We start from the raw sequence: 27,522 nt of genomic DNA on the forward strand, positions 1-27,522 counted from the left end.
AGGTTGGGGCTTTCCAATCACTTTCAATTTGTAATTCCTTTTTTCTCATCTATCTTTTTTTTTTCCTTGATGGCACATTCAAAGGCAATAAACAGTCCCCCCCCCCACTCCATTTAAATTGATTTTTAGCATAAATATATTTTTTGCATTCTTTTACCATCCATCAATCCATCCATTTTCTTAGCCGCTTATCCTCACAAGGGTCGCGGAAGTGCTGGAGCCAATGCCAGCCGACATCGGGCAGGAGGTGGGGTACACCCTGAACTGGTTGCCAGCCAATGGCAGGGCACAAAAAACAAACAACCATTGGCATTTACAATCACATCTTGGGGCAATTTAGAGTGTCCAATTAATGTTTTTGGGATGTGGGAGGAAACCGGAGAGTCTGGAGAAAACCCACGCAGGCATGGGGAGAACATGCAAACTCCACACAGGCGGGTCCGGGATTGAACCAGGGACCTCAGAATTGTGAGGGCAACACGTTTCAGCTGACCCACCGTGCCGCCCATTCTTTTACCATTTCAGTTAAATATTCGAGAGCTGTGACTTGACTCAGCTTTGTGCTCGCATTTTTTGTTTTTACAGGTCAATTGGTGAGCAAATGTTTTTACTGTTTTATACAGTACAAAATGCTCAAGTGCAATAGTTTTTAATACAATTTTTGAGTGCAAAAAAAAAAAAAAAGAGTGCAGTAAATACATGCATATTTCAAGATTTTATTTTCATTTTCTAAAACATTTCCCAGGTGTTTTCAACATTTGTGTGTTACATGCTTTTATCAAAATACTCAAATGATGAGGAATCATGGGAATTCGGGAGCATCCGGGCCAATGACGGGTATGGATTTTGTTACCATGACAACTGGGTGGCACTAGGGCATTGAACAGACAGGAGCAGAGTCCCGACTGTTGGATAAATGTGAACACTCATAAAGACTAAAAGCATTTTCACTCACAAAGAAAGCACTTCATACACTACGCTGTGTTTATGTGGCACATGGAGACGGCAATCAATCAACTGCAGCGCTTCTCCCAAACCGACGCTGTTGGCCAACGTCAACCTGCGCATGCAACCAAACGTAATGAAACTCTGCCTTCCTTTTGGCTTGGACATTTTACAAGAGGATTTACACGTGTGGTGAGTGGCGGTGTTTCTTCATTACCACGTCTCGGGCAGTCCAGTCACTCGAAAGTGGCGGTGGATCTTAACCCAGCCTCCCGGATCATGGCCAGAGAAACTGTTTGGTAGGTTTGTGTTCAGGCAATTTCAAAGTCAAATGTACATACTGTTATTGTGTTTGACCCCTTTAAAGCTCAAATATGGGATGTATTGTCAGTGTTGTAGCTACTGTCCAAGTAGTTGTATAGCTTGTCCTCCAGCTTGAGCACTTTTCTCTTCTGTCCCCCTTTGCTTGGTGCTCATTGGTCATGCCTGCAAGGTGCTTTTAGCAGGCCTCGTGTGGCGCGTTAGCGATGGACGCGTGGCCCTCGGGGGGCCATGAGCAGAGCACAACGCTGATCTTGCTAGACAGGCCGGGACGGCTGGATACGATCATCAGCGCCCGGCAGTGCAGTGAATCGCTTCGGTGGCACTTTCACACAACCCCTGACCTCTGGTGTGACTTCTGGGGTCACGACGAAGTTCACGGGTCAGCGAGGGCCTCTGTGACCCCCACCCGTATTCCCTCCTTTACGCCCTCATCTTCAACTCTTTTTCCGACGCTCGCACTCCCACACCAAGCGGGACCAATTGAGACATCCTGTCCCCCGAGAACGCAAAAAGAGAAAATCAATAGAGAAGATGAGTGATGACCTGGGGGTCCTGTCGTAAAAGACTGCCGCGCTCTCCATGGACTACTTGAATTGCGCAAGTCACTTTTACACCGCCGATAAAAGCCGCCACTTCCCTGCCTTTTTTCATGTCTCGCACTACTTTGCACACATACCCTCACCATTTGTGAGCTTGCTTATTCGTGAATTTCTATTACTACTTTATAAACTATTTGCTGGTGTTTGAGTAACACTGTAACACGAGTAACAATGTACTCAAGTTACAGTATTATTGACTCTGTGTGTAGGGATATTCCACAATGTCAGGACAGGAATTGTGGAACTGCTGCTTGCAAGCAAAGCACGGAGACTCTTCTGAAATGCACGAGTGCGTTCAGTGAAAAGAGTGGCTGATTATGCCCATGTTGCAGTTTTTCCATTGCGCCATATCAGTACAAGTGTGGAGGTCAATCTCCTGATGTGTGGCAAAAAGTACTATTTCTTTAAACGATGTTCCACTTCAGTCAATTTAGGCTGTGTTGCTTATTGTGCAGCAGGTCTTGGGTTTCTTTGAAGACTAAATAATCTTCCCATAAGAATCTGTTGCACCAAAACTGCTGGATTTGTCTCCGAATACGCAAACACAAGCATGCAACACATGCAAACACTACGGCATGAAGAAGTTTCGACAAACAGGAAGTGGCCGTGGACACTGCAGGCGCGCGTTTGAATAAAAACGTCGAGGAGTGTGCTATTGCTCCAACTTGAATTACAGCCTATTTCCTGCAACAAAGGCCGATTAGAAAAACTGTAAGACGACCGCACAATGTCGTCGCACGTCACTCCCAGACCACGCTAACCTCTGCGGCGAGACATACATGTGCTCATAATACTGGGTCCGGACTGCTGTTTTTTTGGGTTTTTTTTTTTCTGGCCAGCCCGAGATAAACTCCCTCCAGGCAGGACCTCAGTTGAAGAATCAGCTGAAAATAGAATGGCTCTGCTGAAAGGAGGATAAATAATGCAAAAAAAGAATACAAAACCTGTTATGGGGTTAGCTCATCTCACACACTGCAGACATGAACAGACACGCACAGTTGGTCTGGTTTTTCTCTCTCTTTTTTTTCCAGCCCACAGTGAGGACAAGTGAATGGAAGTCACAGGAAGGAGGAGGACCCAGAGGAGTAACACATGTTCTTGGCCTCATCTCCTCCCCCTCGCTCCATGTTTTACGCTTCCATCCGGGGTTCATGACACACACTTGAGGGGAGGGAACGAGGGGATGATGTCCGAAGAGAGAGACGGCGTGTTTTTCCAGCTAGATTCGGTGCCTGCCAAACGCAGATGTTTGAGCATTTTTACGCCATCAGCACAACAACCTACAACATGTGGAACAACAATTTTCTTTTTTGGTCACTTCATTAAAACCAAGGCTTTTTGTTTGGATTTGTTTTTCCCGTGCTGAATAAAACATCCGTCGTTTCAAAGTGTAGCGGCAAAACATGCCTAATTCAAAGCACTGAATATTCATTCATCGGTAAAATTTAATATGCATGTGTTCAACCCTCCCCGAAATATTCCAAGTTTCACTTCATTAAAAAGCTGCAAAAGTTTCTCATTGGGGCCAATGCAGCCACAGCACATCTTTGTGTATAGAGACACCCAGTGGTAGACTAACTGCAGTGTTATCAATAAGAAAAGACCTAAAAACAAAATTTTTTTTAAATGTATTGAGTTTTAACACGATGAAATAATTAAAAATATGACAAAAAATCGATTGATGGATAAAGTATATTAAAAGCATTTTTAAAAACTGATTTTTAAATGTTTAAACAAATACAACTATATATTGTAGTCTACACATTACCTCCACATGTGCAACTCAATAAATTGCATATTTTAATCCTCTATTTATTGTCAATTGTTGTTAATGTACAATGCACAGCAGTTGGACAATTATATAATCATCATATTCCATAGTTTTGTGCCCCAATGATCAATTTTGTTCCTTCCGAGAACTCACACGATGCCCCTAAATGTAAAATGAATTTTGATCCTGTTTTTTAATCACAATAAATTCGTATGAAAAAACAAATGCGCACATTGAATTTTGGTACGTCCATGTATGTAGTTTATGTGTCTCCAACGCAACTTTTTTTTTTTGTACTTTATGTTTTCCTGATCTTTGAACGTACAATAGGTGAGTAGATGTGAAGTGTGTGATCAAGTAAGTTATTTCCTGAGCTGAGCCGCGCCCTGGAGGTGTTTACTCGGCTTGTGAGCGTCTGGGAGGCCGCGCGGACGTCACAGAAGCCTCATTGACTGGCGACCGGAACCGCGTCCAAGTGTCAACAGCGGGGCGGCTGCACGGTGAAGCTTTTTCGGGCTTAGTATGCTTGCCACGAAGACAAGTGCCAGGCGCGACCGTGTTCGGGGCTGAAGGGGCTCCTATGGGAGTTGGACCTCGTCGGAGCCGCGAGTGCTCGAAGACGCGACCCGGCGCGGACAAATGTCACTTGCTTACCGCGGGCCTAGTGGCCGCGACTTTACTGCTCCTCCTGGGGGTTTCTTTGCTCCACTTGCCGGAGCCGGCAGAGCCGGAGCCTGCGACGACTGTCGGCGAGGTGACGCTGCTCATCTGGACTCATCCCTTCGGGCGGAAGCGGCCACTTCCGGATTGTTTGGCGCGCTACGGCGTCGGCGGCTGCGTGCTGACTGACGAGCCGGGCGCGTACACGCGGGCGGACGGCGTGCTCGTGCACCACCGCGAAGTGGCCGAAGGAGGCGCCGAACTGCCCCCGGAAGCGACTCGCCCCCCGGGACAGAAGTGGATATGGCTCAACTACGAGTCGCCCTCACACACGCCTGCCCTGTGGCGCCTGGAGGGGCTTTTCAACCTCACCATGAGCTACCGGGCAGACTCTGACATCTTTCTCCCTTACGGCTACCTGGTCCGCAAGCACGGCGACGGGCAGCCGCTCTCAGAACCTTCTAGAACTTCCCGGCCAGGGCTGGTAGCGTGGGTGGTGAGTAACTGGGTGGAGTCGCAGGCCCGGGTCGCCTTCTACTACCAGCTGAGCCAATACATCCAGGTTGACGTCTTCGGCCGAGCCGGACGCAGTATTTCGGAAGGCCTCGGGAGCGTGGTTCGCCTAGTCAGGCGCTACCACTTCTATTTAGCCCTGGAGAATTCGCAACACACAGATTACATCACAGAGAAGGTGTGGAACGCCGTTTTGGCCGGAGCCGTGCCGGTGGTACTGGGTCCCTCCCGGAAGAACTACGAACGCTTCTTGCCGCCGGAGGCCTTCATCCACGTGGACGACTTCCCCTCAGTGGAAGCTCTGGCTCGATACCTCCTAGCGCTCAAGCGCGACCCGGTCCGGCTCATGGGGCATTTGCGCTGGAGGACGGGCATGGGACTGCACCAGCCCGCCTTTTGGGGCGAACACTACTGCACGGCTTGTAGGGCACTGCGGAAGACCGTGGGACACACTCGGGTGGTTCGTGACTTGACTCGATGGTTTGAGTCCTGAGGAAGGGACCGCTAACGTACTGTAAACCCCCACTATTAGAAGGGGATGAGGACGGAGCCCAGACATTGAGGGGAAAAAACAGTAATTGACAACCTTCTAAACAAAAAACCTATATCAATAGTTTCCACCATAAATATACCAGAAACTATGACCCCAAGAATAACAAGCACCAATAGGATTTGGAATACATGCGGGTAAAACTGTGATTAGTGATGAGTTGACTTCAAGCATGAAGAAACTTCATGGTGTCCAAGGCCGATTCTTCTGCGACTAATCGGTTCATCCTCTACACACTACAAATGTGGCCTTTGCAACCCTTAAAAGTTCCAATTTGTCCAAATTTATTGAGACCTCGTGTGTTCGCTTAAGCTTTGTAACGTTCTGCAGAGCAAAACCATAAACGTGCCAAAGAGGCTTTGTAGCAACCCAGGCTAATCTCCTGGACGTACAAAGATCTTGAAACAGTCTCGATGTATGAAGTCATTACTGTACCACGTATTTTCATTCGATGTTGAACGCTGTAATCAGTTTTAGATCTTCGAACAACCTCTGTGGACTGTTTTTTTTTTTTTAGTTAGTGTGTTGGTCCTTCGTGCAGGAATATAAAATCCTCTTTAATCTGATCCAGGTCTTCTAGATACTATTCCAAGTAGTTTTGACTAACACTAAACACAATATTAACACCACATCATCAATCCCCACGTTTCCCAGTGACTGTTAATAACCCCGATGTCTATCGGTAATACAGTAATGCGTTCGGGCGTCGAGAACGGCTCCGAGCCACATAATCCCATAAACGCGCAACGTGGGAATCCTGCGTATGCAGTAACTCGATGTACTGTAAAAGCTTATTGTGCCACACCTTCAAAGAAATTCTTTCAATTCCTGGCAGATCGTCAGTGGAATACCATATGTTTCCACCATATAGCGGTGGAAAAGGACTAAGTACAAATATTTCATCACTAGCTTTTCCAGGTATCTGTAATAAATGGTTTTTTTTTTTACTTTTTACTTTAAGTCCCCTAGATTTTTAAAAACAGAGCGAGCCAAATCTGGTATAAAACTTTGATCAGATTCGCCACATCCAAGCCTGATTGTGTCATGTTCTGTGTTTGTGTAGACTGTTTTCATTATATTTTTTCAAGTTTTGCTGTATTGTCTGCTCATTTTATTTTATGTCTCTAAGCGTACTAGTACCATTTACCTCAACCTTGTGTCATCCAATCAGCTCCTAGTCGTGTCATGTTTCATGTCATGGAGTGTTTTGCATCTTTATTACTTCTTGGGGACTTTGTTAATTTATTCAAAATGTTCCGTGTTCTTGTTTGGCTTTTACAAAGGTTCGTCCTGCTTTTCCTTCCTGCTTCCCTGCGCTGAGGTTCTCATCTCTTTTTATCGCCATCAACACCCCCCCCCCCACAACCTCCCCCTCCTGACAATGATCTGACCAAAAGATGAAGCATTTGTGTAGCAAAAAAATGAACACAAACGGTGCAGCAACACATAGACAGAAAACATCCATCCATTTTTTCTGCTGCTTATCCTCACAAGGGTCGCGGGGAGTGCTGGAGCCTACCCAAGCTGTCAACGGGCAGGAGGCGGGGTACACCCTGAACTGTTTGCCATTCAATCACACGGCACATGGAGACAAACAGCTGCACTCACATTTACCGCTGGGGGCAATTCAGAGTATTGAATTAATGTTGCGCGTTTTTGGGATGTGGGAGGAAACCGGAGTGCCCGGAGAAACCCCACGAAGGCACGGGGAGAACATGCAAACTCCACACAGGCGGGGCCGGGATTCAATCCGGGACCTTAGAACTGTGAGGCCAACGCTTTACCACCCGAGGCCTATGAAATAATGCAATTATGACTTCCCGGGTACATGGAGTAATGCTGAATTACCTTATTTTTATTGATTACATTCTTAATGGGGTCTATTGATAACATAACGATAGTCAGCCAGCTTTATCCTATGTGAAGGGAGATTTAAAAAAAAAAAAAAGAGATTTACTATAAATGTCCATGTCTAATTATAATAGCCCATAGTGGCCAAGGCATACACAACAGAAGGAGCAGCGCAATGGCCATTGAATTGAGACAAAAACATAATTCTTTATACACCATTTAATTATTTAAAGATTAAAGGTGGACAGTAACTTTCTGTCGAGGAAAGCCTCAAAAAGAGAGCAAAACACGCAAGCTCGGTTATGTATCATTGTCATACATTGTAGTCGGGCCTCCTTCGGTATCCTTTCATGTGTGCTTTTTGCCCGCACGTCTCCTAAGCCCCCCCCCCCATTCCCACCCCACCGACCACCAATCAGCGTACCGTCCCCTTCTCCCTCTCCTTGTTTTTCCTGTCTACTGAACAGAGACATGTTGATATGAGGCCCCGCTTGCACGGCCACAAGGGAACAAGTCTCTGGTGCCTTTTGATCAGCTGCAAGATCAGACATGTCACCCGCCCCCCCGCCAGCCACCCCCCCCCCCCCCCCACCATCTACACTCCAGTGACTGATCATGCAGTATAATGGGGAGATTCGAAAAAGATGCACACCCACGCCCGTTCGCTCCCTACGTAAAGCCAATTGAAGCGGCCTGTTGTTTACGGTTCTGCTGGCACACTGTGGTAGTCTTGTTTGCTGGACACGAGGGACGGCGATTGCGTGTGTGTGCGATTTCCCCTTTCTTGCCCTTTTTTTGTTGCCTTTGACAGTAAGATGGATGAGCGCAATCACACAGGAGCCGTCAGCGAGACAGAGTGGAAGGTCCACATGCCGGCGAGACACAGTCATGGGAAACCGGTCGTCGGATTACTGCACAGCGCACTTTCCTCGCCCAAGTTCATATGCAATGGCCTTGCCTGTTGTTTTGCGCGTGCAAATGTGTGTGTTTGTGTGTGTTTGACTACGCTCGGAACTCAAAAGATTTGTATATCAAATCATCATTCCCCAATAGAATGAACAGAAATGCCATTAATCTGTTCCACCCTCCCCATAAAACCTGCCAGATAATTTTAAAGAATGGGTTTTCAATAGCACTCTGTTCAATTCAGCAAACAAAGTAATAACAATTGCAGTAATGTCTTGCGATATACAAAATCCACAAATTTTATAAATTCATTTTATTATTAGATTATTTGTATACATTTTAAAGCTTAAAGCTACAAGGGCGGCATGGCAAAGCAGCTGGTTAGAGCGTTGGCCTCACGGTTCTGAGGACCGGGGTTCAATTCACGGCCTCGCCTATGTGGAGTTTGCACGTTCTCCCTGTGCCTGTGTGGGTTTTCTCCATCCATCCATCCATCCATCCATCCATCCATCCATCCATCCATCCATCCATCCATCCATCCATCCATTTTCTTAGCTGCTTATCCTCACAAGGGTCACAGGGAGTGCTGGAGCCTATTCCAGCTGTCAATGGGCAGGAGGCGAAGTAGACCCTCAACTGGCACATGGAGACAAACAGCCGTACCCACAATCACACCTAGGGGCAATTTAGAGTGTCCAGTTAATGTTGCATGTTTTTGTGATGTGGGAGGAAACCGGAGTGCCGGAGAAAACCCATGCAGGCACGGGGAGAACATGCAAACTCTACACAGGCGGGTCCGGGATTGAACCTGGGACCTCAGAACTGTGAGGCCAACTCTTTACCAGCTGATCCACGTGCTGCCCCCGGTTTCCACCCACTTCTCAAAAACATGCATAAATTGGACACTCTAAATTGCCCCAAGGTGTGATTGTGAGTGCAAAAGTGTTATAACACTGCATTTATCAATGCAATTTTTTTTAATTTAGCCTGTCCTTATTTGGAGGGGGGAGGGGGTGGGGGGTGGGTTTGCATTGTTTTAGCATTTAGCAAGCATCAGGCAAAATTGTGTGGTTTAAATACACAAAGTGCAGTTCTACCTGCTTTTTGTTTATGGTTCACAATCTATCACACTGCACTCGTTAAGTGAGTTGCCATCACTGCTAGCACATAGCACTGTTATTACACGTGATTTTTTTTTTTTTTAATGTCGGAGGGAGTCATAAGTGTACCCTAAGTCAATATGTCTGCAATGTGACACGAGGTTCTTTCATCCGCCGGGCCCACTTTTTACTCCCGTCGTTTTAAGAGAAACATCTGTTGGTGTACAAATGAGATTAGTGGGTATCGAGCCCGTGGGGCCATTTGAACAGCACAGTTAGTCAAAAGTGGGGTAAGGAGGGGAGTGAGGAAAAAAAGCCCCTGAAAGGAAACTTGGATTTAAATCTACTGAGACTGCTTCAGAATCGACGTATTCATCACGGCACACCATCATCCTGTTTAACAGTACTCCCCTCCCCGCCCTCCCGACCCCAACTCTTTGAATCTCATATTGATAAATCCAATTTTTTACCTTGTTGCTAGGCAACAACTCACCTCAGCCCCTGCAAAGTTGTCAGCCGTTGACACGAGGTAATATTTAATCCTGCAGAAGAGAAATTGAAACGGACTGGAGTTTAGCAACAGCGGGCGATGAGCATGTTTATGCTTCTGTAACGTTAACCCCCCCCCCCCCCCCCACACACACACACACACACACACGCGCGCACGATCATATCTAACGGGTTTGTGCACAAATGTGGAGAAAATCACTCTCACTCCTTCTGGGTCGACGATGCTGAGGTTTATCTTGTCCGGGTCACTTCAAAGCAAAATGGAGGGAATGCTGAGAGTCCGGGTTTGTTGAGATGCAGACGTGTGTCTGTGTAAGGCTGTCACTATTGAATATTTTTAGAATTGATTATCCTATTGATTGATTGGCTAGAAAATTATTGTAGATTATAGTATTTTGCAAAATTGTTTCTTTAACAGTTGCTGCTTATTAACAGATTATTGTTGTTTACTTGGTCATGTTTAACGACTAAACAACAACAAATAATAAAGCAAAATCACACGCATGAGGGAAGTGCTGTATGCAAATCTTCTTGAAACTGAGATCTACTTCTTGCTTACTGTGAAGGGTGCTTCAGGTGTATGGGGTACCGAACCTCCTTATATGGGCAGTTCGGTCTCTGTACTGTCATGGCCCTGCTAGTCCCTGTCCTGGCCGTACCGGTCCCCGACGCGGCAAACACCTGCCACAATCAACGGAAGTGCACACCTGCGCTTCGTCTTTAGTATTCATGTTACTACGTTACGTTACATACAACCACACGTATGGTCTGGCCTTTCCCAGATCATTGCCTCACGCCTCGTTCCCGCACTTTCCTGATTCTGTTCCTGCCCTCTTGTATACCGACTCCTGCCTTGCCTACTGACTTGCCTCTTCCGCCTGCCGATTCCATTACTGCTGGTCCTGTGGACTGCCCGTTGGGTTCTCGATACCAGTCTGAATAAAGACACTCTGCGCCTGCTGAGTTGAGCATTTGGGCTCAACCCTGTGTTCTGGTCGTGACATGTACGAGCGGTGTCAGAGTTTGGTCCGCATTGCCGGCAGTAAGTTGACCTTGTTTCTGGTGAGGGTTGGATCCGCCAAGGTTGCCCTTTGTCACTGATTCTGTTCATGGCTTTTATAGACAATCCGCCACAGTATTGCATCTCTGATTTTGTTCTGTTGGCTTCATCAAGCCGTGATCTCCAACTCTCACTGGAGGGGTTCGCAGCCGAATCTGAAGCAGCCGGGATGAGAATCAGTACCTCCAAATCTGAGGCCATGGTCCTCGGTCGGAAGAGGGTGGAGTGCCCTCTCCAGGTACCCGATGAGATCCTGCCCCAAGTGGAGGAGTTCAAGTATGTTGGGGTCTTGTTCACAGGTGAGGGGAGAATGAAGCGGGAGATCGACAGACAGATCGGTGTACCATCTGCAGTGATGCGGACTTTGTATCGATCCCTTGTGGTGAAGGGGGAGCTAAGTCGAAAGGCGAAGCTCTCAATTTACCAGTCGATCTACATTCTTACCCTCATCTATGGTCATGAGCTTTGGGGCGTGACCGAAAAAACAAGATCCCGGATACAAGCGTTTCCTGCGCAGGGTGTCCGGGCTCTCCCTTAGAGATAGGGTGAGAAGCTCGGTCATCCGGGATGGGCTCAGTATCTAGCCGCTGCTCCTCCGGATTGAGAGGAGCCAGATGAGGTGGCTGGGGCACCTGATCTGGATGCTTCCCGGACGCCTCCCTGGTGAGGTGTTCCGGGCATGTCCCAAAAGAAAGAGACCTCGAGGACAACCCAGGTCACGCTGGAGGGATTAAGTCTCTTGGCTGGCCTGGGAATGCCTTGAAATCCCCCCAGAATAGCTTGATGAAGTGCCTGGGGAAAGGGAAGTCTGGGCGTCCCTGCTAAAGTTATACCCCCCAACCCGACCTCGGATAAGCGGTAGAAAATGGATGGCTATACGAATATAATTTAAAGTGCAACTGTCATGAAATGGATGATTTAGGTACATTATTAAGGAAAAACCCACAGCTAATATGGGCCCATGTGTTTTTTCACCAAAAAACATGATTTTGACGTATACAGCTTTTTGTAACTCACGCCATGAAAATCCTCTCGAGGGATTTGTTTTTGAGAAGAAGCAGGAAGTGACGTAAAAGGTTTGTTTCCATTAGTTTTACCTCCGAGAAGGTAACCCGTTGTTCCTTCGTGTTAGCCAAAATCCCGGCTCATTGCATTGCTGGACATTGCTTGAACACTCGGGCGAATGGAATTACCCTTCATAAGTTTGAAAGAGACCCTGTTCGTTGTGAAAAATGGATTGCACAGGTGCAGAGTACGAGAGCTTCGTGGGTTCCAAATAACAGGTAGGTGTGTATGCAGCTACTAAAAAAAATAATAGATTGGGGCGGACCACGTAATCGGTCTCTCTCTTAACGTAACAAAGATCCGTGTATGAAATGTGTCAAGCCAACAATGTCTCACTCGGACTCGTCTCGATAGTGTTCATCGCGTACTGCGGTGGCTGTAAACAACCCTCTAAAAGCAGTACGCCTCGGCTCCATTATATGCCACCACGGCGCCGAAAATCAGCCACACCGGCTGAGGCGCCGCGTACGGCGGTCACAGCTTCTGTGAAGGCTGCACGTCGGGCTTTGCGATGGTGGCAGCTCTGAAAAACCCAGCCGAGAATGCGTTACTCAGTCGCGTGCATGCATAAAGCGCCCTGGCTTGACTGTGCTGCTCAGTACTGCGGCGTCTGTGAACACCCCTTTAAAGCAGCAACGCTAGGCTCTGTCATAAGCCACACCGGCCGGCTGGGATGAGCCGCAATGGCTCATCTCCATCATGGAAGTGGATCGGACGGGGATGCGGATTGGCCGTGATCGCATATCATCTGAATATGGCTCGAAACCAAAGTGTAATATTGCCCTGAGGGCTCGAAACAATAGTGTAATATTGCCCCGGTAACTTCACTCGGTTGTGTGGTGTTGTCCTTTTCGAAAAGAGCAACTTTGCGCATGGATGACGCACGATCCGCTCATATTTATTTTTTCGTATAGACATTGAAGTGAATACTGTTATATGTATTTTTCATTACAATATCTATTTTAGAATTTTATAGGATGACAGTCTCACTTTAACTTAGTGTAATTATTTAATACACAAAAACGTGGCATTTGAAAAGGGTTGCGTTAATTTTTTATATCCACTTCATGTTTGTGGAGGGCTACACTTTGTTGGAGCTTCACAAATGGATCAAGACAGCCAGTCATACCGGATCCACTCACCAGCACACTCTCTGAATTCAACCTCTTTGAACTGCTGCATCTGGTTCTGCTCAAAGCTAAGCGTCAACAGTGGGCTTCCTTTGCTTCTTCCTTCAGTCAACAGCTTCCTTCTTTTTTTCCTGATTGGATAAGGCAGGCGTCTATTTGAGAAAACGCCGTAATCGTCACAGACACAAAAGCTGAAGACTGAATGAAGTATGAAAGACGTTTAAGGATGAGGCCAAAATCAATCACCACTCTTAAAGAAACTCAATCCAAAGTTTGATTTTTTTTTTTTCAATATATATGTCAAGATGCAAACAGGATATGACAGTCCATTTCACGTACAGGATACTTTATATACACACTGGAGACGTTGTTGAGTGAAATTCAGTCATGCCAAATTATATCATGTATATATAGTTTGCTGTAGAAGTAGGTTAGGTGTTCCTAATATTTTGGTAAGGTCAATGAACTCACTAAGAGGATCAACATTTCAAGGAATTTGCTATAATGGTGCGCAAATATAAAAATTAAGCATTCAAATCATTTTTTCCCCCCCAGACGTTTTGTATATGATCTCAAGTGTAACTAATGAAATGTCCAGTGAGTGTCTTAACTGCACATTTATTTATTACTGGAGCAGCCATTTTGTGGCATCATTTGGAAATTTGTGGTGTATTTGTCATGATTGCGCCATATGTTATTGTCAAGTAAAGTACACGTACATAAGAGTTAAGCCCAAAATGAGTCAGAGGTTGACCATATTTTGAGTGATTAATTTTTGTTGTCTTTGAGCCATCTTGTGGTTTGAAATACATATTAAGTATATTGTTCATTATTTTTGACATTCCACAATGTAATAAAAAAACTAAAGTGGCATTTAACTAAGTGTTTTTGCCACCTTACTGTGTCATTTCCACCTAATACACCCATTCAACAAATTAAAATGTTCTTTAACACAAGATAAGGCCAGAGTGCGAATACATTTTGGGCATGCGCTGAACAAACAAAACATTTTTTATTCTAAAAAGGGATTAAATATTGTGAGGCAATAACGAAGACGCAGTCCCGCCAGGTTGTGAGCGAAGAAAAGAAAAAAAAAATTTCCAGATGTGGGCTCTCCAGATGTGCTCTCTTAAAAAAAAAAAAAAAAAAAAAAAAGCAAACTATCATTTAAAGCGGACGCTGCTGGCAGCCTGTCGTGTCTTACCTCGGCTTTAACGAGGCAGAGAGGAGCATAAAAATATGTTTGACAGGTTGACACAGGATGAACGCCGAGGATGTTGGGAGTGAGTTGTTCGACACTAAAGAGTACCTTTTTGGGCTCCGGCTCGCAGGAAGCTCACCTATCGCAGCCTGGGGAGCTTTGCAAGTGCCAGTCAGCTAAACTGATCAGTTTACTAGGCTTTTTTTTTTTTTATCTGTGGAACCAAAGAAGCCAAGACTCTTATACTTTATAAGCTTATATTTCATTGTCAGACACTACGGAAGTGGTGCTACTAAACTTATGTAGAGTGAACTCTTGCTGTAGCCGTGCCAAAAAGGAACTATGAAGTATCATATCTGACCCACTAGGATGTTTATGGCAATAAAAAGGCAATAAAAGTGCGAGGAAAAAAAATGAAACATCCAGCTGAAAACATACACTGAAATTGCTTTAAACAGAAGACGGTTGTTGAATCTCCGGCAGTGTGGGCTTCGGAGTGGGTTGGCGGCGTTTGGTTTGTCGGAGTGTCTCGGAGGGTGAGTCCATAATGACATCATAACCGGATCCCTCGGGGATTCCTGTCAGTCATTGGACAAATGCTTTGATATTCACAACAGATAGAGAAAGCTATGACACACTAGCATATTAAAGAAAGCTAGGCATCCTGTCATAATTAACAAAAAATACATGAAAAAAAACAACAACAAATGCTAACTAATAACCCGGACAATATTGTTTAAAACGAAACTGTTCAATCTTGTGTCTCCCACAAGTGGAATGTGACAGAATCGCTAAAAAACATGTTCAATCTGCCTAAAAACATAAATAAATAAATACACCTCATCCTAAATAATAACCTGGACAATTTAGTTGAAAGGGTGGCATGGTAGATCAGCTGGTAAAGCGTTGGCCTCACAGTTCTGAGGTCCCGGGTTCAATCCCGGCCCCGCCTGTGCGGAGTTTGCATGTTCTCCCCGTGCCTGCGTGGTTTTCCTCCGGGCACTCTGGTTTCCTCCCACATTGCAAAAACATGCGACATTAATTGGACACTCTAAATTGCCCCTAGGTGTGATTGTGAGTGCGACTGTTGTCTGTCTCAATGTGCCCTGCGATTGGCTGGCAACCAGTTCAGGGTGTACCCCGCCTCCTGCCCGTTGACAGCCTGGATAGGCTCCAACACTCCCCGCGACCCTTGTGAGGATAAACGGCGAAGAAAATGGATGGATGAATTTAATTCAAAGAAACCATTCCATCTTGTTGTATGCGGGCTCCCTTTAGTGGTATGCAAAAGAGTCGCAGAAATAACACGCTAGCCAGTGTGGTACCTGAATGAGTTCAATGGAGGAACGTTCAGGAACTCGTTTATATTTGATGCTAATGTGAACTGAACTCAGTTCGTTTCAATCTGATGAACGAAATTGAGAATCCAATCATTTTGGCCTCAAAGAACGGTTCCGAAGGAAAGTAGTTCAGGTTTAATTAGGGACTGGTTGGACAAATCTATCAGAACACACTCAACGCAAGAAGTCATATGTCGGCAGATAAATGCTGGCAACCGATTCAGCGCAGCGGTGGCCACCATTCATGGCGTGAATGTCAGCTGTGAGCTGCATTCAGGGGCACTGTGTAAATGGGACGGTTGCAAGTGGATGCATTTTTCTAGTGGTTTTCGTACTACAGTACATAAATGTAAAAATTCATTACTAAGAAAAATTTTAAGAATGTTCAGAATGGGCTTGTTAAAATTATGTAGGATCACACTGTCACAACAAGGAAATAATTTTGTTTGTATTAGAAGAGATAAAATATTTGGTGAATATATCCATCCATCCATACATTTTCTTAACCGCTTATCATCACGAGGGTCGCAGGAGTGCTGGAGCGTATCCCAGCTGTCAATGGGCAGGAGCCAGGCTACACCCTCAACTGGTTGCCAGCCAACTTAAATACAGTTATCAATACTGTGTTGCATTTTTGTTTGCACATTAAGGACAAAAGTATTTTTTTTTTGTTTTAATTGCTCATTAAAAGAAAAAAAATAGAAGACCACCATTCAAACAACATGTTTTTTGAGATTATAGGTAGGTTGAAACTAGCTACTCGTGTGGAGCGAATGGGTGGGAACGATGGAAAAATGAAATGCCAGTATTGTTAAGGGGAATAGCCCATCAGTAACATACTGAGAAAAAACAAAAAATAAACTACAAACGAGTTCACTTTTGGAAAGGTGAACTTATCTCCAAATTTCAAATTACAAACTGAACTGGGACCGGGAAGGCTAAATGAAAATCTCGCTGCTGTTTTCTGGCTCACCGTGAATGCCGATCATGTGCTCCAGGATGAGGACCCTCTCGGCCAGAATCTTCAAAGCCTCCCGGAGTTGCGGCACCGCGTCCGGCTTGAACCCAAAATGTTACAATTAAACGTGTCTTTTAGCGTAACATACATCTATGTCTTGCAATGTCTTTTTTACAAGTATCAGTAAAATAAATTCATAAATAATTCCAGTTTCACTTTTGCAATGTTACATTATCATTTTGATCAAATGTAAACTTTTGTTATGAAATATTACTATTGAATATAAATCTAATAATTTTCTCATATTATATTACAAATGCATACTTACAATATTATGACATAATTCTGGTAAAATGATGGCTTTTAATTAATTTTGTCATTTTCTGTTTTGAATTTTTCCCATTGCATTGCAGATGCATCCTCGGAATATTGTGAGAATTAATTCGTTAATACCAATAATTAAATTTCAAACCAAAAATAACATTTATTCTTGTAAAATTAATGTTTTTTTTAATGTAGTAATGAATTTTTTGTCATATAAAATGACATGCACTATTACAATATTCTGAATTAATTTTGGTAAAATATATACAAATTGTTATTGGTATAATTACCATTTGATGCTTGCAAAATAATTTTTTCATATAGTTTTACAATTTTTGTCCAGTAAATTTACAATTTTATGATTAAAATATTGGTATTACAATATTACACATTATTGATCTCAATATTATGACTCGGAAACATTTTTTGTCCTCTGTTTTGACTCTTTTCCCGTGTTATTACAAAAGTGTTGTTGTTAATACAACTTTATTCTGAATAAAATATTTTAATCTATTTTATTCTAGGAAAACTAAATAAAATAATGACGTAATATTAAATGATTTTCTGGTAAAATAAAATGCATTACAATATTCTGACTTTTATATGGATAAAAAGATTTTGTTTTAGTAAAACCATTAATTTTTGTTTATTTGTTTTCATGTAAAAACTTTTTTTTTGTAATATATGAGGGCATTCCAGCCTTTTCCCATATAATGACCTCATATTCTGAATGTACAATAAAAGAAAAAAAAATCTTGAATTATGTAGTATTTTCTGTAAGATGACGAGCGTTCCCACATGATGTAATTATCATACAACTATTTTGAGAAAAGTGTAAATTAATTTACAGCAGTACATCTTTTTTACAGGTAGAGGAACAAACGCTTCTTACATCACTGAAGCTTTCCCCCGGCTCCCCTTTGGGCCCCGGTCGTCCCTGCGAAAGAACATGACAATTACCTTGTCATCTGCTTGATACAACACGTGTGTAGTGTATTTTGTACAACTTAAGTGTCTACTCACAGGTAGGCCATCCTCGCCTCTTTCACCAGGAAGCCCCTGATTGAGGAACATAAAAGAAGAAGCACATTTTAGCACCCTTGTTCTCATTTGCTCATCCTGGTCTTTAGCAGACCTCCCGTCTTAAATCATTGCACTGGGATCAGCTTTAAAGGGAGAGGGGCCCACTTGAGAGGGGCGCATAGGGGGCTTGGACACAGACAGTGGGGAGGATTAGTCACGGACTGGGAAAAGTCTTTGAAGAACAACTGCTTCAACTTTCAGATCACATGACAGCACAGGACATGTACAAAGAAATAATATATCCAATCAATTTGTTCAGCTACACAAGTCAAGCTCAAACAAACGGCTAGTATTAATGAATCAGTCTCACCCTTTCCCCTGGATCACCTCTCGGTCCATTATTTCCAGGATGGCCCGGGTCTCCGTCCTTGCCCTTGTGGAAATCAGAAGGACACATATTAATGAAGGTTTCCTGATTTACTGATCAATATTCAGTTACAGGTACCGGTACTCACATTCTGTCCTGGTATGCCTGGTATACCGCCGGGGCCCCTCGGTCCCAAAGGACCTGTAAACAGTAATTGTCCACGATTATTGGGATGCATATTATGGGGTACAGTCATTATACAAAAGTAATACTAAGGCTGTGGCTCCTGGATGATGTTTGTACCTTGAGAGCCAGGTGGGCCGGGGGGGCCGGGTGGACCAGGGGGTCCAGTTAGACGGATGTACTCCCCGTCTGAAAAAAAACAAAACAACAACAGCAAAAAAAAAAAACAAAAAAAAACATACAATGAGCACAAACACATTTTTTTAAAAAACCCAGAAAGTACTAAAAAGTGATGCATTATGGCTAACTTAGCTATAATAGGAATAATTGAAACAGCAATGCAACTGTCTTTAAATTCCTCTAAATCTAACTTGGACACCAAGTTCTGCTTGTACGCTTTGCAATTTAGCCTGGTCCATCTTTTTAGATGGATACATGCTTCATATTGGGGCTCATTCGTCTGTTGGTCAAGTACGGGGTGTGGAATTATTGCAAAATGCCTACCTCAAACCAAGATGGCAATTTTTTTTGGTTCAATTCCTAGGCCATGAGATTTTTCATTACTTGTACAAAAATTTTAGATATGAGCACTGTACGGAGGCCGTGAACTCAACTCAACTCATTTACAAGCAGCAGCCTGGCATTAAACAAGGCTTCAAGCTTTTTATTGTCTCTCCCGGTTGAAGTTTAACGTCAAAATAAACATCGAACAAAGACATGTACATGTAGTGTATTTATAACAACCACATAAGTCCTGAAATCCACTATCTTAATGCTTACATAGAATAGAAAATGTCATAAGTGGGCTAATGAATGTATCAGTGTCCTAACCCTTTACCCAATGGATACTGAAACACAAATGGTGAAGCAACACATGTAGACATAGTCACATGCATTAAATTCTATGTTCTCTTCAAAGAACCATTATTATTATTGCACCTTAACAAGGAGTTGAGGCCATGGCCATATTTCTGTAGTATACTGCACCCAGGTGGCACAGACACACACACACACACACACGCACGCACGCACGCACGCACGCACACACACACACACACACACACACACACACACCAGAAGGCCCAGTACAATGTCCATAGAATTTTAAAAAATGTTTTTATATTCTATTTAATTTTGTCATTAATCTAAAGTCTGTTTTGTTAAAGCTTGATGTTCTAGTCATTGCAAAGGCCAATTCCAATCTCATTCCAAAATGAATGTCTGAGGAAACGTGTATCTCAACAAACTAGGTGAGTTGTTAACACAAAGTATTTCCCAACATGAACACAAATGGCACAGAACAAAAACACAACAGTGAAGAAATGGCAACAAACAGTAGTTATGTGAACCTTAAAGAGCGTTTTTATCATCTTCCTACCACGTAGTTCAATATGCAGAAAACATTTGTCAGCACAGCATATAAATGTATTTGAACACATTTATGTATGTTGCTTTGTATTTTAAAGGCTTACATAACAGGTCTACGAGTCCACACAATCCAAGTGCATTACATTACATCCCAGGGGAGCTCAGTATTCCCAGCCTTGGAACACTATTGCAATTATGTTGTGCCATCAACTGCACAGATGAGTGACAAAAAAAAAAAAAAAAAAAAAAAAAGAATATTTCATGACAGTCCAATATTTCCTTTCCCACCCCACCCAAGCGTGGGCTGTTTTATTAACTTTTATTTTTGGACATGACTGATTATTTAAAACAAATGTGACAGGAGGAAAAGAAAACAAGATTTAAACATATAGTACTGTATGGCCGCCAAAGTTTTGTCAAATGCTCATTATTATTATTATTATATATTATATGTCGTTTGTGGGTTGTATGTTTCGGGCTTTTCCTAAGTGATCCTGTGGCTTTGTTTTCTGGAACAGGTTGGATCAAAAGCCTACAGTGGGTTGTTTATGACGGCCCACGGGCCCTGGGTTCTCCACCCCAGTCTAGGAAGCCAAAACTTTAATTAAGATAAAAGAAGATTTATGATAATAAGTGTTACCATTGAGGTTATTATATTCATCCCACTATGACAATGACTGACAGCAGCAGTGGGACGGTCCAAACCAACACACATTAAACGGCCTGTTAGATATTCGTACATACTGTGTTTTCACAAAAAACATGCGTGACTTGGAAGCAACGCCTTCTTCTCAGCATGTAAGCCTTTAAAAAAAGCTTTAAAAAACAAAAACACAGCCACACTCCCACTTCCTCTCCACTCGAGCGTAAGCTCAGTTTGCCCCATGTCGAGGCAGCGCTGTTACATGATGGCCAGAATCCACAGAGGCGGGAAAAAAAAAGAAACAGATTTTCCTCTGGAACTCATTTTCTTTGGTTCCACTCCACTCCAACCAGGAGGCCTCGCCAAGAAACTTAACGCGAGCGACGGACCATCTCTCCCTCCACTGGCTGCGGGCCACGGCCTGTTCCCCAAAACGCGCACTGTTGTGCTGACAGCTAACAAATTAGTGCCGATTTACAGCCGCTTGATTCCCCCCAAGCGAACGTGGTGCCGCAGACCCAAATCTGCATTGTTCCAGAGCCGCAGACAAAGTTGTGGGTTAGGAGAGGCAGACAGCTTAATCAGAGCAAGTAGACCACATCAGCATGAAACATGGAAGTATGCTGCCTTCTAGTGGAGAAAATTACAATCCAAATGATAATCATTAGCCCTTTCAGACAACTTCATAATGTTTGTAAACAAAAGGCGCCAGGGTATCTACGGATGGCAGAGTGATTGACTGATTGACCTCCACTGAGTTTAACTGAAATCATTTGTATGGGCCTGCGCCGACAGTATTTTACGGGTTGCCGTAAACAATAATATTAAAACAGTAGGGTATGGAGGATACACAGACACGCTAAATATAATTTGCTGTACAGAGAAAATCGCAAGATGTAGTGTCATAAAAGAGACAGTTGAAGAGACAGAGACTAAAAGAAACAGATTGAAATCAAACCTTAATCATCAGGTTTGTGGAAGAAATGAATATTTTCACATGTATAAAATGTTTTGTTGAGTTGTCTGTCAGTAATTCAGCAAAACAAAGGCTAGCCTCCTAAGCTAAAGTGGGCTCTACAACACTGTCCATTTCCCCCTCATAAGAGCATGTCTGTGCTATTAATCTATGCACAATGCTCATTTTATGTTTGTCTGAATTCCCACCAAGTCTATTTTTGAATTAGCTTAACCATTCATCCAGCCATCTTCGGAGTGGTGGAGCCTATCCCAGCTATCTTTGGGCAGGAGGCAGGGTACACAGGTACAGTTCCCGTTTTTTTACATATCTATCACACACAAAGCTTTCAAATCATCAAACCAATTTCAATATAACTTAGAGGAAACCCAAGCAAATACAAAATGCCGGTTTCAAATGCCAATTCAATTTATTAAGGCACAAAAAAATTCCAAACCTTTCCGACCCTCTTTGAAAAGTTAATTGGCCCGCCTCCACAAATCACAAAGTCTCTGTGACAAACCACAAATTTGGGAAAGGTCAGTCTGGAAAAGGTTACAAAGCCATTTCCAAGGCTTTGGGCCTCCAGCAAACCACTGTCAGAGCCATTATCCACAAAAGGAGAAAACTGGGAACAGTGGTAAAACTTCCCAGGAGTAGACAATCAACTAAAATGACTCCAAAAGTCAGACGATGACTCATGCAGGAGGTCACAAAACAACATCCAACAACATCTAGAGCCCTGCAGGCCTCACTGGCTTCAATTAAGGTCAGAATTTATGACCCTCCCGTGAGAGAGACACCGGCCAAAAATGGCATCCATGGGAGAGTTCCCAGGTGAAAACCACTGCTCTCAGCAAAGAATACAAAGGCTTGTCTCACATTTTCAAACAACATCTTGATGAGGCTCAAGACATTTGGAGAAATATTCTGTAGATTGATGAGTCAAAATTGAAATTTTTGGAAGGTGTGCGACCCGTTCCATCTGAGAAATATAAAACCAGAAGACAAACCTTCATCTTCTAACTATTTCACCATGATGCCCCCATTAAAGAAAAAGTAAAATACTCTTAAGTCTGTAACTGAGAAAAAATAATTGTGAAAAAAATGATATCATATCATATGATATTATTACAAATTACTGTAATAGTGTTTCAGCTTAAAAAGTGTTTTTTTTTAACAGCGCATCAATAAAAAACAAGGACAGTGTGTTTTGTTTAGGCCTCGTAAAAAGTAATCTTATATCTGCGGTGAGTGAGTACACAAATTCTTATTTTAAACTTTAACCATTAAAAATGGTTCACTTCTTTATGTGACAGTTAAAAATGTTAAACTATTCAATAAAACATCGCCTGTATGGTTAATACCAGATTTATATTGGCGACTGTTTGGACTTTGAATCTAGTGTTTCTATTTTCAGTACAGTGGTACGTTGACTTATGAGTGCCACAAGTTTTTTTGAGTTCTGCGGGAGTTTCCTATACATCGCCAGTAGAGAGAAGTGGTATATAAAAAAGAGAGACATTTATTGAAGGAGAAAAATAGTCAAACAAAATTAAAACACAAGGAACAGGGAGCAGATGGTCATAGTATACAAACGAGGTGGTAAACAGCCAAAATGTTTTGTTTTTGAGGGGTTGGAACAGATTAATGGACAATTGATGTCAATATAAAAAAATGATTTGAGTGATGAGCTCGGTCAGAGTACAAAGTAGGCTCGTACGTCAAGGTACCACTGTCCAATGAAAATATAAAAAACACGAAAAAAATAATTCAGAGGATTATGTTGGTCCTCAGAGTTTTCCCCGCATGCTTTTGCGTCCGTCGGCTCTCCGATGATAACTGCGTGATTTGAAACTTGGCCTTCAGCGCTATTGCTGCTGGTGGTCTTCGTCAGGCCATGTAAAGTGTTGCATGGCTACGTCCGTTAAACTCACAGGAGCAGTTAAACTCACAGGAGCAGTTAAACTCAGTGAGAGCCAGCGCTTCTCTGGTCAAGACGAGCTTCACTAAATGCATAAGACACATTGCTTGTTTAAATACTTAAAAAGATCGCTGCTCTTTGCTTCAGTCGTTTCCACCTGTAAGCTCTTTTCCATTCAGGCGCTTCGATTTTTTTTCTGCCTTAGAGTAGCAATGGAACAACGGCAGGAACAGTCTGAGCATGACGAGCGCAATGTGCTCACCTTGATCATCCACTTGAAACACATCCCCCCTCACGTGTATGATCGAGCCCCTGGAAGGAGGAGCCGGAGGACCAGGTGGACCAGGTGGGCCGGGTTGACCTCCTTCACCTGGGAGACCTCTGTCCCCTTTTGGTCCTGAACACCAACACTTAATAAGTTGAACAGATGATTCTCTGTTCCAAAAACACATAATATATGGACAACATCTTACCAATGACTCCAGGAAGGCCTGTTCTCCCTGGTGGACCTCGAGGTCCGATTGTGCCTGGTGGTCCGATGGGCCCTTGTACTACCTCACAACCACATTTATCTGCTCAACAGATACGATACATATGTCAGGCATTTTTTTTTATTTAACTTATCACCCAAAGTTTATGATAAAATATGAGGGAATGCTTGAACATGAGATCTCAGCAGTGTCTTCTGTTTATCTTTTTCAAAAGGTATTTTGAGGGGGTTACAGTTAGTGATGTCCCATTCCAACGTTTTTTATTTCTGATCCAATACCGATATGGCCACCATGAGTTTTGGCTGATAACAATATTGGTCCGATCTGATATCAGCAATAATCATAAATACTTTACTGATTTTGTAGTCGTGAACTTTAGAAAAGGCTTGATGTAAGTGACATGACTCAAACAAATAACAATAATCACCAATAGCGGATATGAGGAAAAACTGACCCATTTATTGTTAACCAATGGTTTGTATAAAGTAACTTTAAGATTAAGAATTACTAAAATTGAATGAACTAAATTCTAATTATATTAGGAAATCATGGAAAATAACTCAAAACCAAAACCCCAAATACATTTAAATTGAATATATTATAAAATACATGAGAAAACTGTGAAAGATCATCTAAATAAATAATCGATGCAAGTTATACTTTTTAAACTGCAAAATAAAGTTAAATTCTCTTACTTTTTTCCTGTCAATATATGGTAGGATCATCATTTGCTTTCTCTACATATGTGGTATGTCTGTCATGAATTTTCAAGTTTCATTTGAGTTTACTTCTTTGTACACTTGTATGACAGTTAGAAAGCTAAACGTTTGCTTAAAACAGTACATTAAGGTTTTTAATGCTGCTGAATCAATGCTAACGAAAATATTTACTTTGAGAGAGATTGCATGTTTACATTACCACTGGATAACCCCCCCCCCCCCCACACACACACACAGATAAATCAGATTCTGGCTTTAATTCATTTTTTGAAGAATTCATACGAAAATTACATTTTTCAAAAGTTTTTTTTTTTTTTATTTTTTTTTAGCTCACAGGTTTTGCTTTATTTCTCTTGAGCAAAATAGACTTTTCAACAGTTTTTCCGCTGTAAGGACTTTCATCAAAACTGTGCTTCTTGTCAAAACACGTATGTTAAGTTATTTCTTAAAAAATGATTTTTTTTTTTTATGTTGAACCATTTAACCTAGGAAAATGAGCCATCAAACTGCATGACTCACATGGTCCAAATTTCTGTTGTCTCAAGAGTAACAGCCAAACCCTTGCAGCTTTCTTACACACTTTTCTGATGTAGATTTTTCAATAAAAAAACAAAACAAAAAACTGGCCTGTCCCAAAATCTTGATTAATCGATTACAATTGGCCAGCTGCATTAGTTGCTCTTTTGAAAACTAGTCACTAGAGGGTTTGTAAAAGTTACAAGACTGACTGCTTTTGTAAACTGGTGGCTCGGTTCGCTGGCATGCTGTGTATGCTCGTCAGTGAGGAGAAGTCACAAAAAAAAAAAATCCAGAACCAAAAACTTTAATTGATAACAGTGATTAAACGCCAAGCCCTAAACTTTTTATGTACAGGGAGATATATATATATATATATATATATATATATATAAATAAAAGTGATATTTAAATGATGTATTACATACCTGGTGGAGTTGGCAGCGGAAGACCCACTTCGTTGTCAGCTGGTCCCTGCGTTGGCCTGCTGACAGTTGGTGATGGCAAACGCATGTCTTCTAGCAGTTTTATCTATCATAAAAGGAACAGAAGATGAAGAGAAAAATCACTTTCATATGTGCTCAGAAACCCGGTGTCCATTTAGCGGTTTTCTTAGTTTCTGTTTGTTTACCTGTGACTCGATGCTGTTGATTCTGACACTCATGTCCATGAATGTGGTGCAGTTCATGCACTCTACATACAAAAAAAGAAGAATTTGTTGATTAAAGAACTTTTCAACATTTCTTACTCTCACCTGGGAAGAGCAAGATCAGGAGGCCCAGCCAACACACACAAGAACAATGCGAGTTATCAGGTATTCATCCTAAAATCATGCTACTCACCCCCAGGTAACCTAGCATTCTTTGAAGCTGCAACTGACAATTTGGACATAAAATTTCATCTTATCTAGTCTCATTTTCCAAAACAAAATAAATTCCATATTATGAGAGGTTGAATGCAGTGTTTTAACTCGAGCATTTTGATACAAATGACAATTTTCCTGATCTTTTCTTTTTACAATGATGTACTGAATTACAAAACAACCAAAGTCACCAAATCACTTGCATTTATGTAGTTTCCATGAAAGCACATCGCACACACACACACACTGCTGGGAAATATCTTCATAATGTAAACATGAATGGTGGTTGACAAATAAGGTCTTAAACTTCAACTTATGAAGGCCCAAAAAAAAAAAAAATCTGTTCACAATGTGTAACACAAGGAACCACACACACACACACACACAATGATTTAAAATTAAATGGGTGTTATTGGTTTCTGCATGAATGAGTCATCCTTAATACAAATTACGCTTCATCCTCGTGAAAAAAGGGAGATATACAGTACATGACATTAGGTACCTTAATGAATGCAAAAAAAAAAAAAAAAAGGCGACTTTGGGATACATTGAAGTACAATTACAAGGGTACGTTGTAAAACATTTAAGCTATTGCTTTTGGAATGTTTTTTTTTTTGATAATATACAGTAGTCGCTCGAGCTACTGTACAAGTAAGAAGTTCTGTGTTTGTTGAGATATTTAACGTCGTTTGGGTGATTGTCCCCGGATGAGAAAATAAATGAAATGAAAATGAGAAAATTATGAACAATTCATGAAACAACAGGCTTCAAGCTGGTTATTGCTACACCAGCACAGGTTTACTATCAAACATAAAACAAATCAATTACGTGGATTTAAAACAACCACAGAGCTCTGCCTTAGGAATGTCCGCTTAGTTGCGCAAACAAACAATGCAAAACGGCACTTGACATACTAAAGCTGAGCACTGATAGTCGTAGTTTTGGAAGCAAGGGAAATTTGAACACTAACAGTGGAGCAACATGCGGAGACAAATACATAAAAACACCCACAGGCAGATATTGATTATCCGCTATGAAAAATAACTAAAAGAATCTCACTGGGTGATTTGTAGTCGTAGTAGTACTAGTACTAGAAGTATGAGTGACTTACAGTATATGACTGAATTATACTGCCTCCCTTTGGCCAAGGCAGGCACATAGACGCACAACAAAAAAAAATAAATAACACAAGACTTAGGGAGGGACTGAAAAGGCAGCTCATAATGTCTCGTTAATGTTGGTGTAATTCTTAAGAAATAGCATTACAACACGATTTTTCCCTTCATTTCTTAATTCCTCTTTAAGGTAAGCATCTAAGAATGATTGAGAATGCCAAAAGTATACAGAGTATTATCAAGGTCATACTGCATCTTCAGCATATTAGATGTAACTTTACATTGTTTATTGAGATGAATCGTCTGTATGAGCCCAAAAAACCACAGGATTACAGGAAAACCTTACATTTCTTCTAAATGGGATCTTTTTTTTCCTGGTCTTTGACTCAAGTCTGGAATGTCAGCTGTCAGTCCGGCAGATGGGACCCACCCACATTGTGGTCATAGCAGGGAAAGCAGGAAGGAGAAACAACTGGCACACATAAATAACGCAACAACAAAAATGACTCCAACGGCTGTGCTCTGCCTAAACCGGCCTTTCCAACCACA

At 42.3% G+C, this 27,522-nt stretch overlaps 2 protein-coding genes across 5 annotated transcripts in view; both read right to left on the reverse strand.

Moving 5' to 3' along the window:
* Positions 1–4,539, reverse strand: part of cux1b (cut-like homeobox 1b) — a 105,097-nt gene extending 100,558 nt beyond the window's left edge. For 2 of the 3 annotated variants that reach the window (XM_061826496.1, XM_061826494.1), the window contains exon 1: positions 4,294–4,539. In XM_061826496.1, coding sequence (XP_061682480.1) covers positions 4,294–4,407 — 114 coding nt within the window. In that variant the 5' untranslated portion in view covers positions 4,408–4,539. The remainder of the gene's footprint in view (positions 1–4,293) is intronic. The other variant, XM_061826497.1, reaches the window with a different exon arrangement.
* Positions 4,540–13,251: 8,712 nt separating this feature from the next.
* The window catches only part of LOC133505151 (collagen alpha-1(XXVI) chain-like), a 31,296-nt gene continuing 17,025 nt past the window's right edge, over positions 13,252–27,522 (reverse strand). For both annotated transcript variants that reach the window (XM_061828128.1, XM_061828126.1), the window contains exons 5-15: positions 25,628–25,689; positions 25,425–25,527; positions 23,744–23,842; positions 23,533–23,667; positions 18,501–18,569; positions 18,346–18,398; positions 18,201–18,263; positions 17,831–17,866; positions 17,700–17,744; positions 16,499–16,583; positions 13,252–14,763 (exon numbers count right to left, since the gene is read on the reverse strand). In XM_061828128.1, the coding sequence (XP_061684112.1) occupies positions 14,636–14,763; positions 16,499–16,583; positions 17,700–17,744; positions 17,831–17,866; positions 18,201–18,263; positions 18,346–18,398; positions 18,501–18,569; positions 23,533–23,667; positions 23,744–23,842; positions 25,425–25,527; positions 25,628–25,689 (878 nt within the window). In that variant the 3' untranslated portion in view covers positions 13,252–14,635. The remainder of the gene's footprint in view (positions 14,764–16,498; positions 16,584–17,699; positions 17,745–17,830; positions 17,867–18,200; positions 18,264–18,345; positions 18,399–18,500; positions 18,570–23,532; positions 23,668–23,743; positions 23,843–25,424; positions 25,528–25,627; positions 25,690–27,522) is intronic.

The sequence above is a fragment of the Syngnathoides biaculeatus genome, chromosome 8 (genome assembly GCF_019802595.1).
Source record: "Syngnathoides biaculeatus isolate LvHL_M chromosome 8, ASM1980259v1, whole genome shotgun sequence".
In the NCBI taxonomy this organism is placed as follows: Eukaryota; Metazoa; Chordata; class Actinopteri; order Syngnathiformes; family Syngnathidae; genus Syngnathoides; species Syngnathoides biaculeatus.